Here is a 17,817-nt window from a genome sequence, read left to right as displayed (position 1 = left end):
TTGCCAAGAGTGACCATCCCTCTTTGTTCATAATACAGGACTTATTATTTTACCCATTATGTGTGAGGCTGGTGACCTGGATATTGATGTGTTATCATTTCTGTCAGGATTCCGTGAAACATAAGGTTTTAAAAGGATAAAAGAAGAGGATCAAGTTTCAAACTCTGCAATGAGTCTTCCACACTATGTTTGTGCATCCATCCTGACATGTTTCGAATCAAGATCTCGCTTTCACACACACACACACACACACACACACACACTCACTCACACACACACACACACACATTCCCACGGGAGTAAATATCAGAGGGATTGTTGTTATACCATCAAATAGATTTTCAATTCAATTTTATTTATAAAGCCCAGCATCACAAATCACAATTAGTGTCAGAGGGCTTTATAGCATACGACATCCCTCTGTCCTTGGACCCTCACACCGGATGAGGAAAAACTCCCCCTTTAGCATGTGCGCGTGTGTGTGTGCATGGACTATATAAGCCACGTGGTGGGCTGTCTGGTGTCACCTACGAGAGAGCATCCGGCAGCATGACCTCCCAGCGATGGATGCTGGCATTCTGCTTTTCACTGGCCTCAGGTACAATGCAGCTGTTAATTTAATCATGTATATATGATTCAATTCTTGTAAGCAGAAAAAACATTTACTCAGTAACTGTATTTAAATACAAACTCGAGGTATTTGTATTTTCCTATTTCAATTTCATTCTACTTTATACTTTTACTCCATAACAATTCAAAAAGAAATAGTCATTTTTATTCCACTACATTTATTTGAAAGCTTCTAGTTACTTTTTACTTTACAAATTAAAAATTTACACACAAAACTATCTGGTATAACAACATTCTGCTATATCCAAAGTATTTGTGTTATTATTCATGATTTTTGATTATGATTAATGTTTTCCTCCACCTTGTATTTCTCTCCTAGTTTTAGACACAGGAGAGTCAGTCACAACAACAGGAATTAAGAAATGTGAGTATAAACCAGTCAGTGTTGAATCTCGATCAATTTGTTATAAATTGTTATAAAATTACTTTGTACCTTTTTCATATTGTTTCAGCTTTTCTGAAACTAAGTCTGTTTTATTGTTTCACTTTTTCATATAATTTCTCTGTATATTACTGATATATTGTTTAATTGTTTCTGTTGTCAAATATTTTATGTTACTTGGTTCAGTTCATTCTTGAAGTTTTATAGACGTAAAATAATAGTCGATCGTGTGGCTTACTGATTTTAAAATGGTAGTCTTAGAAATCTTATCATATATTATAAAGCCAAAAAAATTACCTAATTTTTCACAATTGGAGGGATAGTAATGTAAAAGTAATTCAAAGTTATTGCATTTCAATATTGAGTTCTGAATTGATTACTGAAAGGATGGTATAGCTGATTACATTTAAACATTTTAACAGTAACTTTTTAAACTCTTAATCTAACATAACAAAAATAATGAGTTGATTTATTGATTTATTATACATTCAGTCACATGTTCATATCCTGGCATTAATCTGTAAATTGTGATCAGACACTTGCAGGACATTTGGCAGCGGGGTCGTCCAGCCCTTCAACGGTTCAAGTTTCTATGTTCGGTCCAACTGCCCGTTCACCCTCACCCGCTTCACACACAACCGGGTGGAATGTGATATCACCTTACGGCGAGGTGACAACGGGCTGCTGGACCAAGTCGAGATCATCATCAACAAAGTGAAGACCGTTGTGCAGAGTGGAAGCATCATGGTGGAGAAGAAAAGGTTTGGGCCCAACACTAATCCACACTGATACTGTTTTATTAACTGCAGCCACGTAGATACGGAAACATATTGATACCATCACAGAAAAAAAACTGATCAGTACAAGGTAATAATGTGAAAAGTTTATTGTTATAATGAGATGTCTTTTACATTAAAATGAGAAATTAATATTTAAATGAGGAAACTGGGATATCAGTGTAGGCCTAAAGGACACATATCACATTATCACCCAGCGCAACAATAAAAGCAAAATCTCACCATGTTCAACCAAAGCATTAAGTGAAACTTAGTCATTAATTTCCCACTAAACAATACGTTGAATGGTCACGTTGTAACAAGAGACATTTCACATTAAAACAATAAGTGATCACGTTAGAACATGAAAATATCATTTTAAAATGTGAAAAGCATCTTGTTATAACAATAAACTTTTTATGTTATCACCTGATACAGATATTTTTTTTCCTGGCATGGCAGCAACACATTTCCATAACCAAAAAATGACTCACTCAAAGTTTGAGATCCCCTGAGACTTTGTGTGCTTACATAAAAATTTATAATCCCATTATTCACCCACACAAACTCCAGTAAAAGTGTGAGAGAGTGGTGAGTTTTGCCAAATGACATAAATTAATCACTTCAGTGGCATTTGTACTCAGCCAGGTGGTTGACAGTTTCATGCAGTCTTTATCTTTTAACTTGTCAACTGGATGTTTTCAGATACAATACCAATTTTTGTAGTATTTTTTTAGTATTTTTTTAATTAAATGTTTCTAGAGCAGCAACAGTAATATTAAAACAGCAAAGTAACAATATACTGTAGCTTAATATCTCAAAAAACAAAAACAAAATGTCAATGAAATAAATCAAATTCCTGACATCACAATACTGAGTGAAGTTTATAAAGAATAAAGAACACAGACATCAATCAGTATCAGTTCCTCCCTCTGCTGCTGAGGAGAGTCATTGCCTGATTTAATCATGAAGCGATTATTTTAACCCAGCCTTGACAGTGACTCAAGAAATAGCATTAAATCACATACAAGTTAAACAGTCTTGCCTAGCCTGTACAGCTGTGATAATACTATGCCCAGCTGTTACATTACCAATCCTTGAATGGATGGAAGAAAGAGTTGCTTTGTGTTGTGCTGCTTTTGTTAGCCGGCAGAAGAAGGCTGTAAGGGGCTGTGGTTCCAGGTGCAGTCTTTGTTGTGTCCCTCGTTCCAAAGGTGCAGATCCGAGGAAGCCGGTTGCTCAGGGTCCATGCAGAGTTAGTTAACTTGGTTCTCCTTGTTGCTGGAAAGTTAGTGTTCAGAACTCTAACTTCTTTGGTTTCAGGTTTTGTTCCTGCTGTGAGTGAGGGCAAGTCTTGGTCCAGGAGAATAAGAACTTAAGTCTGTAGATGAGAAAATTTGCTGTTTATCTTTTTAATTATTTTAATGATTTTGATCGATTCAATTGTTTTACATTTTATTCACTGGTTGTACTTATGTACTTTTAGTCATATTTTCAATGCAGAACCTTAACTTGTAACATCATTACAGTGTGCTATCAGAACTTTTACTAAAGTACAGGATTGCAGTACTCCCTCCACCTCTGTTGATATCCCTGTGTGTTTATTTTTTGACAGTGTTTCCCTTCCATATGACCACACCTACCAGCATATCTTTCAGTACGGCATCTACACCAGACTGAGGAGCTCGCTGCTTCCACTGTCTGTCACCTGGCACAGTGTCCCCGGGGGAATAGACACTATGTGGGTGAGTTGATTTGAGAGCAGAAACACAGACACAATTCAATTCAGTTCAGTTCAATTTTATGTATAAAGCCCAATATCACAAATCACAGTTTGCCTCAGAGGGCTTCACAGCATATGGCAACCCTCTGTCCTTGGACCCTCACAATGGAAAAGGAAAAACTCCTCAAAAAAAAAACCTTTAACAAACATAATTCATCATGATCCTAAGTTAACTGGAATATTCACAGTTAGTTCTGTACTGCAGAGCACTAACATCACTGACTGATGCCTTTTTAAAAATATGTTAAGGTGGAGGTGGAGCAGGAGCTGAGCACTGGCATGACCGGACTGTGTGGAAAACACAATGTCACAGGTATGTTTTATAAACCACTGGAATTCACAGCAGAGTTGTAGTACAAAATAGCAGAGGTGTTTTAAAGGCAGAAGGATATTAAAGGCAGTAGATGACTTTTATATGAAATTGTAAGCTCTGTTAAGCTGTATGTGTGTATGATACATTTAAATGAAGAGAACAAATGTCAAATGAATGCTAAGTCATCCTTATAATAAAGCTGATCATATAAATGCACAACCTGTTTACACTAACTTTGACATTTGTTTCTATGGAAGCCCATTTCTGCTAATGTGATGAAAAAAATTACATCCTGTAAGTAATTTTAGTATATATAGCATTTTAAAATAGTAACGAGAAACCATCTCAAAAATAACGACTTAGTATACCTAAACCAATGACTTTGTATTTCAAAAATAGTGGCTTAGTACTATAACTTTTCTCAAAATGATGAATAAGTATCCCGAAATAATAACAGCTGCCCTAATTGGTCAGTCCATCTTGCACACGATTGCAGATCCGAGTATAGAAATCATCTCAAGATAGGGTTTGTGTGTCATTCATTTAACGACCTCGTAGGAATGACCAGGTGCTGATAAATGTGGTGGCTGAGAACAGTCTTAATTTACATAGCCCGCCCCGGTATATTCTTGGTTTAGAGGCCTCGCCCTGAGAGTTTATGGCATGGAGAGAAGTGCCAGTATCTCTTAACAGTGACTTACTTATCTCGAAATATTAACAATATCTCAAAATAATGACTTAATATCCTGAAATAATGAGACACTTTTTCAATATTTTGCCTGAGACCTATCATCACTAAGTTATGAAAAACACACAGGCCTATGCAAATGTTGAGAATCGTACTTAGCGAAACCAAGTGATTATTTTGAGATGATAAGTAATTATTTTGCAACACTAAGTCATTATGTTGATATACTAAGTGATTCTTTTGAGAAATTAAGTCATTTTTCATTACAATGACTAACAGGATCTTTGTTTTCATCACATTGGCAGAAATGGGCTTCTATATTTTGCATACTATTTATAAAAACAAAAACACTTTTATATTATGAAATTAGACAACAAGCAGCAGCTGATTCAGGAGAGCGTGCTCGCCAAGGACACATGTCAAATCCGAGATCCTGTTTCTGCTGTGAATACAGTAAGTTAACTGTTGCCATAACTGATTAATTTAAAACACACTTGAATGGATGTTGTGATGATACTAGATTCCTATGTATTTTATTTTTTTTCACTTAAGCCTATCAAACTCATTGGAAAGAAAGACATGTTTTGAATTCATTGACACCTCTGGCTCTTAGGTTATAAGTTATTAGGTATAGACTTTATGGGTTATCATGTCAAATTTAAAATACTGGGTCTCATGCAGGAAGTAATAGATGAACAAATTTTCTCTTATTTTTGTTTGTTTCCACGATTTGTTCCCTTTTTGTTGGTACCTACTGATTTCTGGGATTGACCAATGTTTTCTTATTTTACCAAGATAAGACTTTAGTTAGTAGTTGCTTTACAAGTAAAGTTTTTTGCACACAAACTATATAAAGATATAAAAGTACAGCTGAAACGATTAGACGATTGATTAGAAAATTAATTTAAACAGAGTTTTGCTGCTTTTCCTTTTTAATTTTTTTAAATTATTTTGAATGATTTAATTTATTTAAAATCCTGCAGTAACTACTTTCACTTTAAATACTAAGTATTAGAGTATTTGCACACAGCACAACACCTGCCCGTTTATGGTGTTTAGCGGTATTACTTATGCTAATACATGACCTATAATCAAGTGGGATTCATCATGCAGCACACCTGGTAAGAGGAGATTTGGGTGGTTAAGAACGTCTGGTGCATCTGGAGCTGACTTCTCTATTTTCTTCCTCTAAAGGGAAATTTAAGAGAAAATGTGAGAGAAATTTAAGAGAATGTTGCTACATGAGGCCCATGGAAACGTGAATGTCAGACTTCAACAATATTTTTATTCATTCACTTTTTTTGGGGAGTCAATCCATTCAGCTGTGTTTAAACATAAAATGAAGGTTTGAACACTCACACCACACAATATGTCCTAATTCTGAATGTTTCTCTGATATTTGTAGGAATGCAGAATGTTCTTTTCCCACACTTTGGATTGTCTGCAAGCCATGACGCCTCATTATATCCAACTCTGTGAAGAGAACATTTACAGCTATGAAATGAGCAAAGACATCAGCTGTGCTTTCTTCAAAGAAGTTGCCCAACATTGTGGGAACAACAGCTATGTCTGGATGATGTGGAGAGATACAACCAAATGTGGTAGGTGCTCTTTAAGCCCTTAAAATCCAGCTTTCCCCTTTATTTTGTCACTTTAATTTTTGAAAAATCATTTTCTCACAGTCAACTCCTCGGTGAAGTGACATCACATTTACACTGAGTGAATATTGAGTCTTTCGTTAAATCAACAGTCCAGTTGCCAAAAGAAAATGCTAACCATGAACATGTTACATTCTAATGCTTCATACATATCATATCAACATTTCTAAAGCGATGTAGTATATGAGCTGACTGTCATCTTGAGGTGGAGGGAATGATGGATACTTGCCAGTTGTTTTACCAAGACATTGTGTTTCCTGCTACATGCAAATATAATGTATCTGTGGTTTGCAGAAATGTACAATGCCGACATTTTTTCTGCCTGACATATTTTAGTATTCCAGACTTTGGGATTCACACCAAGACTGAGAATAAAGTTCTGTGATTTGCTGTGTTTGCCACATGTGTTTGTGCTAACAGGGGTTTACATGATTATAACTAGATTTTAAAGTTTTTGGCTTGAATTTAAGTTTATACACTAATTTGATGAACACTTGATGTGATTGCCTGTTTCTGTTTTGCAGTGAAGCCAAGTTGTCCAGGAGACCTGGTTTATGTAGAACAGGGCGCAGCCTTTGCTCCCAGCTGCTCCAGCCAAAACCTCACATTCTCCAACCAGGAACTCACTAGCTCCTGTGTCTGCCCAAAGAGTGAGCACTATCTGGCTTCACGATGTAGCTCTTCACTTGTTGTTTCATTGCTTGTTTAGGCTATATGATCCTTATTATAAAGGTATACTAATTTGTGTTGTAGGTATGGTGCTTAATGATCATGCGGATGGCTTCCACTGTGTGAGTGTGTCCAGCTGCTCCTGTGTATTTGCTGGCCAGACCTACTCAACCGGAGACATGCGCAGCACCAAATGTCAGTCATGGTAAGCAAGAAAAAAACTGATTTGGCACTGAGGGAATATCCATGAATTACAAATGTCTACTTGGGCTCAATGAAATGAGCTAGTTTGATTTTTTCAGTTAAAGTTTCGTCATCATTTCTCTCCACAGTGTGTGTGACAGTGGGAAATGGCGATGCTCTGAAAACTCCTGCCCACCCACATGTCTCATTGAAGGGCAGTTTGTAACAACATTTGACGGCAAACAATATGCCGTCCCTGCCAAATGCACATATTTGGCTTCTCTGGTGAATTTTTCCCACTACCCCAACATGTGCCATTAACCTATGTTGACTTTTTATGATACTAATGGCTGTGTTGTTCTTTAAGGGTCTCAACTGGATGATAATAATCAAGTTTTCTGCAGAGGCACCCTTCCTGGAAAAAGTTTATCTTGTACTTTTTCAGGTACAAGCAGTCTTTGAGAGTTGAATCTAAAATAATGTAATCTATTAAACAAATGCCAAGCCACAGAAGTGAACAGTCAGTGAATATAAATGCTCTTCTTTTTTGGATTTGCAGGAAATATATGTATTCACAGACAACAAGGTGATGTTCCATGGGGGGGAGATCACTCAACTTCATGAGTCTGGTAAAAAACAATTGTTGTCCACTTTATCTGTTCACGATTCCTTTAATGTAACCTATAGCCTAGTAATTCATCCATAATGGCTTGGTTACCCACCCACCAGCTCACTAACCACTCTCTGTCACCTATCAGAACATGCTTTGGTTTTCTGGCAGTCCTCCATGTACGTCCACGTCCACACATCCTTTGGTATGAAGATGGAGGTCCAGATGTTTCCTGAAATCCAGCTGTACATCAACCCACCCACAAACCACTCAGGCTCGATTTTGGGTTAGAATTTTAATCTATAAAGAAGACAGAATATATTGGCATTCCCTTTTGGATACACAATTATTATGGCTTTTATTTGTTTTGTTTTTTTCTGATGAGCTTTTAAGACCAAAAAAAGTGTGTGTGTGTGTGTGTGTGTGTGTGTGTGTGTGTGTGTGTGCGCGCATGCGTCTGTGTTCCAAACAGTAAACAGTTAACAAAACAAAAAAAAGAGACAAATTTAAAAAATAATTGTAAGACATTGTACCATAAAAAATGGTATTAAAATGGAAATTGTACTTTAAAAAATTGTAATTTTAAAACTATTGTACAATACAAATATACAAAAAAAATTTATAAAAGAAATTTTAACACAGAAAATTGTCCTATAAAAGAAATCTTACTATAAGAAAATTGAACTATAAAACCATTTCACTATAAATGCACTATAAAAACTGCACTGTAAAAAAATTGTAGTATTAAAAATTGTATTATATAAGAAATTTTAACATTAAAAAAAAATACCATAAAAAAATTACGATAAAAAATAGTGTACTCTAAAGATTTGTATGAGAAAAAATGTACTATGAATTTTTAAAAAATATTTATATATATATATATCTAATCATAGACAATGTTTCCTTCAGGTCTTTGTGGCAACAACAACAATGACACTACAGACGACTACACCACCAGCAGCGGGATCATCGAGAACTCAGCTCAGCCTTTTGCTCAGTCCTGGAGTTCGGTTGCTTGTACAGGGAACATGCCCATCTGCATTAACACTGACAATGGTACCAATAAATGTTATAAGTGTGCTTGTAAAATGTTGCAAATGGTTGGATAAAGTCACACACACTATTTTATTGTCTTCCTGAATTCTGCGTATAATGGATGAAACGTTTTAATAGATAGAGAACAATTGGTACATTTTTATATTTGAACTCTGAAATTTGCTTACTAGCTTGCTTGCCTCTCAGTGATATGATACAGATTCTTCAGCCACAAGAAAATATCATATATCATTATGTATTTTTGCAGAAATATTTGCTGATGAAAAGTGCTCCGTGTTGAACGATCCAACTGGGATATTTGCTAAGTGCCACGATCATATCCCAAGCGATCACTACCACATGGTAACATGACTTTTGCACCAAAATAAATCCTCAAAATGTTTTACCGTTATTAACAATTGACATATCAATGAGCTACCCTTGTTAACATGAAACTGTTTTTATTTCCAGGCTTGCATCCTAAAAACGTGTAACTGTGGCAGCAGTCTGCAGCAGTGCCTGTGTGTTGCTCTGGGCAACTATGCCAAAGCCTGTGCCAGTCTGGGTGTTGTAATTGGTAACTGGAGGGCAGCCACCAACTGCAGTGAGTTCAGTACAAACAAATATACAGCTTACTCTGTCTGCAACCCTGTGCTATACTAAATGTTAATCATAATATTGTGTCACAGCTTTGACATGCCAGAAGAACCTTGAATTCTCCTACAACATGCAAGCCTGCAACCACACATGCCGCTCCCTGTCTGGTCCTGACCCTCGCTGCGGGCTGGATGATGCTCCTGTGGAGGGCTGTGGCTGTCCAGAGGGAACTCACCTGAACCAAGGACACACCTGTACCCCAAAAGCAGAGTGCCCTTGCCACTATTATGGTGGTACAACGCCCCCGGGTACTGTTGTTATTGACGGACAAAAGTGGTGAGTTAATCATCTGAGTATTTACAGCCATTTAAAACTTTACTAACATTTATCTTAAAGAAGTCCTATTATGCTCATTTCAGGGTCATATTTGTGACACTGGGGTCTTGTGGAATAGATTTAAGTGCTTTAATATTCAAAAAACACATTGTAGTTCTTTTACTGCCCATTTGTGCAGCACCTCTGTCTGAAACGCTGTGTTTGGGCTTATGTCCAGTCTCCCCAGCAGCCCAGTCTGCTGTGATTGCTGCAGGGCTTAGAGTGTGTATTGGAAACGTCACGCCCCTTCCCTTAACTTATCTTGTGATCACAGTAATTAACGCAAAGTCAACGAAAGTCCACAATATTTGCAGGGGGCTTTCAATTTTTCAAAAGTCCCGCAATTTTTCCCCGTTTTTCCGCATTTTCCGGCCGACCGGAAGTTATCGTGCATGCAACATCATTTGAAACGTCATCACACACGTCGTCAAACCACGCTAATGGCATTGCAGTATGGAGAAACGCTCTGTATTGCCATAAGAATTTGCACTGTTTAAATATGTGTTGAATGTATTAAAATGTAATGTTTGCAGAAGGTGTAGCTTACATGTTGTTTTTACAGTCACATTGTGTGGTTTGAGAGCTAAAATATTCACTCAGGATTTTTTGCAACATTATTGGAGTCCATGTTTTGAAACTAATTAAATAAAACTAAAGAAGAGAACTATAAAAAACATTTGCAGCTATTTTTGAAATATTTAGTATGATTATTATAGCAAGTGATTACATGACTTGTTTTTTGGAGGTAGTAGTTTAAAAAAAATCTATAAAGATTTTCTTCTTTTGTCATTAGCAGCAATTTTTGTCATTTGCCGCAATTTCCCGTAAAAGTCCACATAAAAATGTCGCAATTTTTATTTTTTTAAGATTATTTGTTCGGGCTTTTGCCTTTAATTGACAGGAAAGAATGAAATGGAGTGAGAAAGAGTGGGGGGATGACATGCAGCAGATGATTGTGAGCTGGAGTCGTACCCACGACCGCTGCAGTGAGGCATCGCCTCTGTATATGGGGCGGTGGCACTATCCACTACGCTACCGACGCCCCTTTATCGCAATTTTTGACAAAATTGGCCACGGCTCTTAACTCTTTTTTGCCGCGAAATACTGGAGGGACTGATATGATGTACACATACTTGAGCAAGTTGTGTTAAAAATGTGTATGTTTCAGCATCTGTGAGAATGGAGAGCTGCAGTGTTCTGCTGATTGTGGTAAATGTGTATTCTTTTCTCATTATCATATTAACCTAATCCTTTTTTTTCTCTGCTCTGTTGTTTTTAACTTCATTTGTTAATAGTGAAAAATCAAATAGAATTTTAGCAATAACCTCAGTTTCTGCAGAAAAAAAAAATACGAAAAAGCTGACATAGTGTCAGAGTATCTGAAATATAACTAACACACTCATATGTTTTCTGTATTTAATGATTGTTTGCATCAGGATGCAGAAATGGGAAGGTTTGTGTTCACTGCTTGAAGGACCCTGTTAGCACATCTCAGAAAACTTGTGACAACCTCAGCAAACCAAGGGTAGGTCAACAGATGTTTAAACATGCAGCTTTCCATTGTTCATATATCATTATTCATTTTTCTTTTCACATCAGCTGCTAACATGTTTTTTAAAACTTATTTAATAAAGTTTATTTTATGAGCGTTAAGAGAACATAGTCTATTTTTGTGGTACTGGGATGATGCTTTTATTTTGACTGAAATCTGTCATTTTCTATTTACGTAAACTTCCTGTCAGTGAATTGCGGCCCTAACATTCACCCTTTGTCCCAAAACTTTTATTGTGATACGTCAAACATTTCCTCGATCTAAAAGATTTTCCTTTGATGTGATTTCCAGAGTGTCAATATGACATGCCAGAGTGGCTGTTACTGCCCACCTGACCAGTATGAGGATCACCATGGCAACTGTGTTTCTCTGGACAACTGCACCTGTGTGTACAGCGGCAAAGTGTTCAGTGCAGGACAGCACGTCAAAACCAACTGTAAAACATGGTAACACCTGCATTAGTGCTGCTTTCCTACACGTTCATTCAAAAAGTGCTATTCCTCCGAAAGCTAATACAGCTGAGATGGAAAGGCTGCTTAACTAACTGATACTGTCTCACAGTATCTGTGGTCATGGTCGGTGGCACTGCAGAGACGAGCCCTGCCCCGGGAAGTGTCAAGTTTACGGAAACGGACACTACCAGACCTTTGACTCCAAGTAGTACCGCTTTGATGGACAGTGTCAGTACACTCTTGTAGAGGTGAGACCAAACATGAAAATGGGGGTCACATGTTTCTTTCCTGAAGCCTTGATGGCGAGCAAGGACGCAAAACTTTATTTATATAGCACATTTGAATCCAGGTGGAAGCACACTATAATGCATAACGCGTGAGCTACCACAGAGGTTGCAGCTAGAATAGTGGGTAGTGTGAAAATAAAACATTAGACATAATTGAACGCAGGTAAAAGAGACAAATAATACAAGCGAGGTAGCAATCATAAAAATAACAATAATTAAGATCAACAACTGACCAGTAAGAATTAAACTTTAAAACCATTTTAAGAAATATGAAAAAAAATTGCATTCAGTCATAATTTAGACCAGCACTTGGTTAATGAAAAATATTCAGACACATGAGTTAAAATCAATAAGAGTAGTAAAAAATAAGATAAAAGTATCGCTGCAAGCTACGGTTCCAGTGTTAAAGCCAACATGGACTGTTAAAACTTGAATGAATGAATGAATGAATGACTGACGGATGCCCATTCATGTATGACCAAATCTGTGCTGGGCCACGGTCTTTTTAACCCCCTGTGGTTCAACTGTGAAAGCATTCTGGGGACATGCTTAAACAGCTTAGTTAAAAATACCCACCAAATGTGGTGATGTTTGGACAAACTGTTGTTGATTTATGGCTGAATTTTGCATCCAATGCACTTTTTTGGTGCTTACTCTCAAAGAAATGTAATGAATTTGCCAGATACTTTAAATATAAAATTTCCAATATCAGGAATTAAATTGTGGCTTCCTCTGTTACCGCTTTTCTCCCATTCAGTGCCATACTGCTAGCACTCTTTCTAACTTTGCCCTGATTCAATCTAGTGAGATACAAGATGTGGTGCAGCAGCTCGGTTCTGCAACATGTGCTCTTAACCCAATGCCTACTAATCAAAAGTGTTTTTAGCTGTCTAGTGGAGGATGTTCTTGAGATTGTCCATGCCTCCCTACATTCTGGTATCTTCCCCTCGTCTCAAACATGCTATCGTAACACCACTGTTAAAAAAGAATTATCTTGATCCATATGTTTTTGAGAATTACAGACCAATGTCAAACCTTCCATTTTTGGGGAAAATTCTAAAAAAAAAAAAAGGTTATTTACAATTTGCTTGATATTGTCTGGTTTTAGAGTTAACCACAGTCCCAAACTGCCCTGGTCAGAGTTGTTAATGATTTTAAAATTAGCATTGACAATCATAATGTTTCTGTTCTGGTACTCCTTGACCTTAGTGTAGCATTCGATACTGTGGACCATATTCTTCTTCTTCAGTGCCTTGAACACTGTGTAGGCCTTAAAGGCACTGTTCTTCAGTGGTTTTCTTCATATCTCTCAGGAAGATCGTTCTCTGTGTCTGGTGGTAATTGTAAATCTGATGAGTTTGGCATTCCATATGGAGTCCCTCAGGAGTCAATTCTTGGTCCTTTGTTATTTAATTTGTACATGCTCCCACTTGGGTCCATAATACAGCAATATAATATTTCATATCAATCATATGCCGATGACACACACAACAGTGTGGTTTTTGCTATTCATTCACTCTTTGGATGAACTGTACAGCACTTTGGCATCGAGAGAATGCCAAGAGTGTGCAAAGCAGTAATCAGAGCAAAGGGTGGCTATTTTGAAGAAACTAGAATATAAAACATGTTTTCAGTTATTTCACCTTTTTTTGTTAAGTACATAACTCCACATGTGTTCATTCATAGTTTTGATGCCTTCAGTGAGAATCTACAATGTAAATAGTCATGAAAATAAAGAAAAAGCATTGAATGAGAAGGTGTGTCCAAACTTTTGGCCTGTACTGTATGACAATTAAATATTAAAGGCGCTGTATGTAAGAATGTGGCCAAAACGGTTACTGCACTCAAATTCAAAATACTGCCGGGAGTCATGTCCGCCCCCCCTCCCCTACAGATTTGAGGTTGTTGGACAGCGGCACGCTGGAGACTGATTTGTTTGCCCACAGGTGGCTGCCGTGGCAGGGCCGCATCACCGCGTCCTTGATCTCCGGTTTTCCAGCAGACTGTTCGAGCCAGTCAGGCTTCTCTGCTGCTAACGCTGCTGCCGGGATACAGTTGAGGAGGAGCCAGCTGCTGATGCTATGTAGCGGGACACTGCTAATGCTGCTTGCCGTGCTGCTGTAGCTCAGTCGTAACTGTAACTGATGCTGAGACGCTACTGACTGCGTGACTGGTAGACGGCAGTGGGTGGTGTAACAGGCCAAAACACAAATTCAAGACATAAACATGATTTGCGGACTGTAAAAATGTTTTTTAAATGCGAATATTCTGGCTTTACTGTTGTTGTCGGTGAGATCAGTATGTTATATGAACATTATTCCTTAGTCTCTGTGACATATTAGGAGGATTTTATGACTATTTGCTATATATTTCTTACATATAGCTTCTTTAAATACTGCTAAACGTAAGGGTATGTAAATTTTAAGTGTTATTTTTAATACATTTTAAATAGACTATTAAACCGTCTCTCCCGCAGAACCGTGTGTGCGGCCTCTGTGGTAATTTTGACTCCAATGAGATGAATGACCTTCAGATAAGTGGCTCAGCAGGTAAATTAGTTTTCTCTTTGTGTTACGAAGGACTTTCACTTTTGTCACAGTGGTCAAAATAACACCAAACATCTGTTTTAGTGATGTCCACTCCCCTGGCATTTGGCAACAGCTGGAAAGCCGCCACACCTCCTTGCTCTGATGTGACCACTGAGGTATTTCCATGCAAACGCAACTCCTACTGCTCAGCCTGGGCCCAGCGGCGCTGTAGGATTATCACAGGAGACATATTCAATGAGTGCCACTTAAAGGTATGCATTTTACATATTTAACAACCCACCAATGCCAGGGGTCACTGTTGGACTCCTGTGCAGGTTTTATTTTACCTTTTTTTTTTTTTTTTTTTTTCCTGTCAAAACTTTGGCTTTTCAAAACAGAGTTACAAAGTGCTTTACAGGGCAATAAATAAAACAGACAAGTCATGAAACAATAGGTTTTAAAAGAAAAATGATACTTTGGTGTGTAAAAACTGAGGAAATAAAAGACCGTTCAAAGGAAATTAAAACTCAAGTAAAATCAGGAAAGGCTCTCTGATAGAAGTATACTTTAAGAAGAGACTTAAAAGAGATCACTGACTCAGCCAACTTGATTTCCTCGGGCAGATTGTTTCAGGGCGTCTGGAACAGACATAATGTCCAAGGATCTTAAAGTATGTCCTGGCGTGTACAGTACCAAGAGGTCAGAGGTATAGCTAGGAGAGAGACCATAAGTATCATGTCCAAGTATTCAGTAATCTTAGAATCTATTCTAAAACATACTGGGAGCCAGCATAAAGAGGCTAAAACTGGAGTGTTGTGGTCACGCCTCTTGGTTCTGGTTAAACGCCAGGCAGCTGAATTCAGTTAATGACGAGAGACAAATAATTTTTGATGCCATTTGAATTGTGCCATGAATTACACATATGACATCTGCCAAATTAAAATATGATTTTGCAAGTCAAGAAGGTTGCAGTTTGTTGTAAAACTGATGAAGTATAAGACCGTGAAAATATGTGATTAGAACAACTAAACAAGTCTCCTCCGCGAAGTCATACCTTCGTCTAGTTGCCTTTGTGTTTTGTGCCGGGATGTAGCCAACTCACACGAGGAACTGGTCTTGCTCGGTCTTGGTCTTTCACTGGATAAAAAACATCAGGTAAGTTACCCTGCCTGCTAGCTAGCTGGGGAAGGTGACATATATTCTGTGAGACGAGAGATGTAGTTTACCGTAGTTTCACATAAAACTAAACAGTACCGCGACAAACCTACAACAAACAAAAATTATGTTTTAGGGACAGGTCACACATGACCAAATGCAAGCACACACAAGACACAGCAACAAACAGAGTCAACCACACATACCTCTTTGCTCTCGGTTGAGGCTGCAACTTCGCCACTCAGAGTTCACCAAAGTTGAACTCCATGTGATGCAAAGATACCAATTTGCTGTACCACTGGAAGTGAATGGTTTATTTGCCCCTCTGTTTTCACTGAAAGCAAACAAATAGGAGGTGAATATTGGCCAGTGTTAATGTGTGACCATACTACGTTTTTAATGACAAACAATATAAGTGTAATTCACAGTTCAAGAGGGAATAAAAATGATTCACCTCTATTTACATTAATAGGCCTTCACGGAAAGCCCTTAAATGCGTTATTGAAACTCTATTCTGGATGTTCTACAATCTACAGGTGGATCCAGATCCCTACTATCAGGTCTGTGTGCAGGAGTCCTGCTCCTGTCAGTTTGAAGGGAAGTTCCTGGGCTTCTGCACAGCTGTTGCAGCCTACGCAGAGGCCTGCAGCGACAAGGATGTGTGTGTAAAATGGAGAACACCTGATTTGTGTCGTAAGTCGTGATGTCGTTTAAGTTTACTTTCTTGATTAAACGTTGAATAACACGGTATATACAGTACATTGCAGAAAATTTAAAAGTAAATACCCATCCATCTAATGTCTCTGCTTCGTATTTTACATAGTTTATACACTTTATATAATGTTTTATCAATATTTAAGTATTTCTTTGTAATTGTGACTGACACTGTGTAAGACACATCAGTGATCAGTCTGTGTAGCTAACAGTACGTGTGGTAAAAAGTGTGTCATTATTGTTGTTTACAAAATATGAATCATGAACATAACTTGGTCTGATCAATTTAACGTGATTATTTAAACTTAGCGGTCTACTGTGACTACTACAATGAGCAAGGCCAGTGTAGCTGGCACTATGAAGCCTGTGGTGAGATGCTAACCTGCGGCAAAGACACCAGCACTCACAAGCTGGAAGGTAATCAGACTTTCTTAGTTGTTTTCAAACAAAAGATAAACTTCTGTCTTAATCATCAGTTGAATCCAGTGAAAATGAAAAATAATGTCTTAATGTTACTTAGCTTGTATCATTCTGTCAGTACTGCAAACAAACCTGGCCTCAGAATAACATCCTCCCAATTCAGATATTTATTGAATAATTTGACATTTTTTTTCTTGTCAATACTTCTAAAATCAATTTGCACCCATAAAATAACAATTGTGTTTATTCTCGGAAAGGTTGCTATCCCAGATGTTCAGAGGAGACGCCGTACTATGATGAAAATACTGGTGAATGCACCAAATTGAAAAACTGCACTTGTTATTTTAATGACACTGTCATTCAGCCTGGAGCAGTGGTGATGATACAGTCTATTAAGTGGTAAGTCAATAGATTTATACAGTATGTCTAGATATAAACATTTTCAGGATAACCATAATATGAAAAACATTTTCTTTACACTGACAACTGGAAATTTCTACTCTCATATTATCCTTATCAGCCACTGTAAAAATGGAACAATGAACTGTAGTAAGTATAAATTATTTTCATGTACCACTACATTTACTATTTTATGTGTTGTACCAGTTGAACAAAAATATGAAAAGGATTTTTTGGCAATTAGATTTTAGTTTTGTTTTAGATTACAGTGTATGTGCCTTCACAGAACCTGTTTTTAAAACCCCAAACCTCAATTCCACCTTTGCTCCAACAGCTTCAGTACCTTCAACCACCACTCCAACATCAAGCACTCCCACCACAACTGCCTCAACTACCACTGAAACTGTGCTTTACAACACCACTACACCACCAACTACTGAAACTGTGCTTTACACTACCACTACACCAGCCACAACTACAACTGCCTCAACATCTACCACTAAACTGACAACCACTGAGGAATCAGGCACCACAATGACATACCACACTTACCCCACAGAAGTCACCGGCACAACAGAGACTGCATCTACAGATTACATTTGTACGTG

At 37.6% G+C, this 17,817-nt stretch overlaps 1 protein-coding gene across 1 annotated transcript; it reads left to right on the top strand.

The window, feature by feature from the left end:
* Positions 1 to 546: 546 nt before the first annotated feature.
* On the top strand, positions 547 to 17,683 carry LOC117249629 (mucin-6-like). Its single transcript, XM_078165159.1, has 26 exons — positions 547 to 598; positions 950 to 994; positions 1,548 to 1,773; positions 3,404 to 3,533; positions 3,821 to 3,884; positions 4,943 to 5,025; positions 5,978 to 6,173; positions 6,755 to 6,880; positions 6,984 to 7,104; positions 7,232 to 7,367; positions 7,450 to 7,527; positions 7,642 to 7,711; positions 7,841 to 7,978; positions 8,605 to 8,751; positions 8,999 to 9,093; positions 9,202 to 9,334; positions 9,420 to 11,227; positions 11,546 to 11,700; positions 11,816 to 11,954; positions 14,470 to 14,542; positions 14,624 to 14,793; positions 16,213 to 16,369; positions 16,700 to 16,807; positions 17,068 to 17,209; positions 17,331 to 17,359; positions 17,544 to 17,683. Exons 1-17 carry the CDS (start codon positions 550 to 552, stop codon positions 9,665 to 9,667), a joined length of 2,085 nt encoding a protein of 694 aa, XP_078021285.1. The 5' UTR covers positions 547 to 549; the 3' UTR covers positions 9,668 to 11,227; positions 11,546 to 11,700; positions 11,816 to 11,954; positions 14,470 to 14,542; positions 14,624 to 14,793; positions 16,213 to 16,369; positions 16,700 to 16,807; positions 17,068 to 17,209; positions 17,331 to 17,359; positions 17,544 to 17,683.
* The last annotated feature ends 134 nt before the right edge of the window (positions 17,684 to 17,817 follow it).

This window comes from Epinephelus lanceolatus, chromosome 23 (assembly GCF_041903045.1).
Source record: "Epinephelus lanceolatus isolate andai-2023 chromosome 23, ASM4190304v1, whole genome shotgun sequence".
Taxonomy (NCBI): domain Eukaryota; kingdom Metazoa; phylum Chordata; class Actinopteri; order Perciformes; family Serranidae; genus Epinephelus; species Epinephelus lanceolatus.
This window is presented reverse-complemented; position numbering and strand designations above follow the sequence as displayed.

Excerpts from the sequence above, each read along its gene's own strand:
- LOC117249629 (XM_078165159.1), top strand. The coding sequence starts at position 550 with ATGACCTCCCAGCGATGGATGCTGGCATTCTGCTTTTCACTGGCCTCA. Across the intron at positions 5,026-5,977 it reads CTGTTTCTGCTGTGAATACA|GAATGCAGAATGTTCTTTTC; the intron begins GTAAGTTAACTG and ends TGATATTTGTAG. Across the intron at positions 6,174-6,754 it reads GAGAGATACAACCAAATGTG|TGAAGCCAAGTTGTCCAGGA; the intron begins GTAGGTGCTCTT and ends TCTGTTTTGCAG.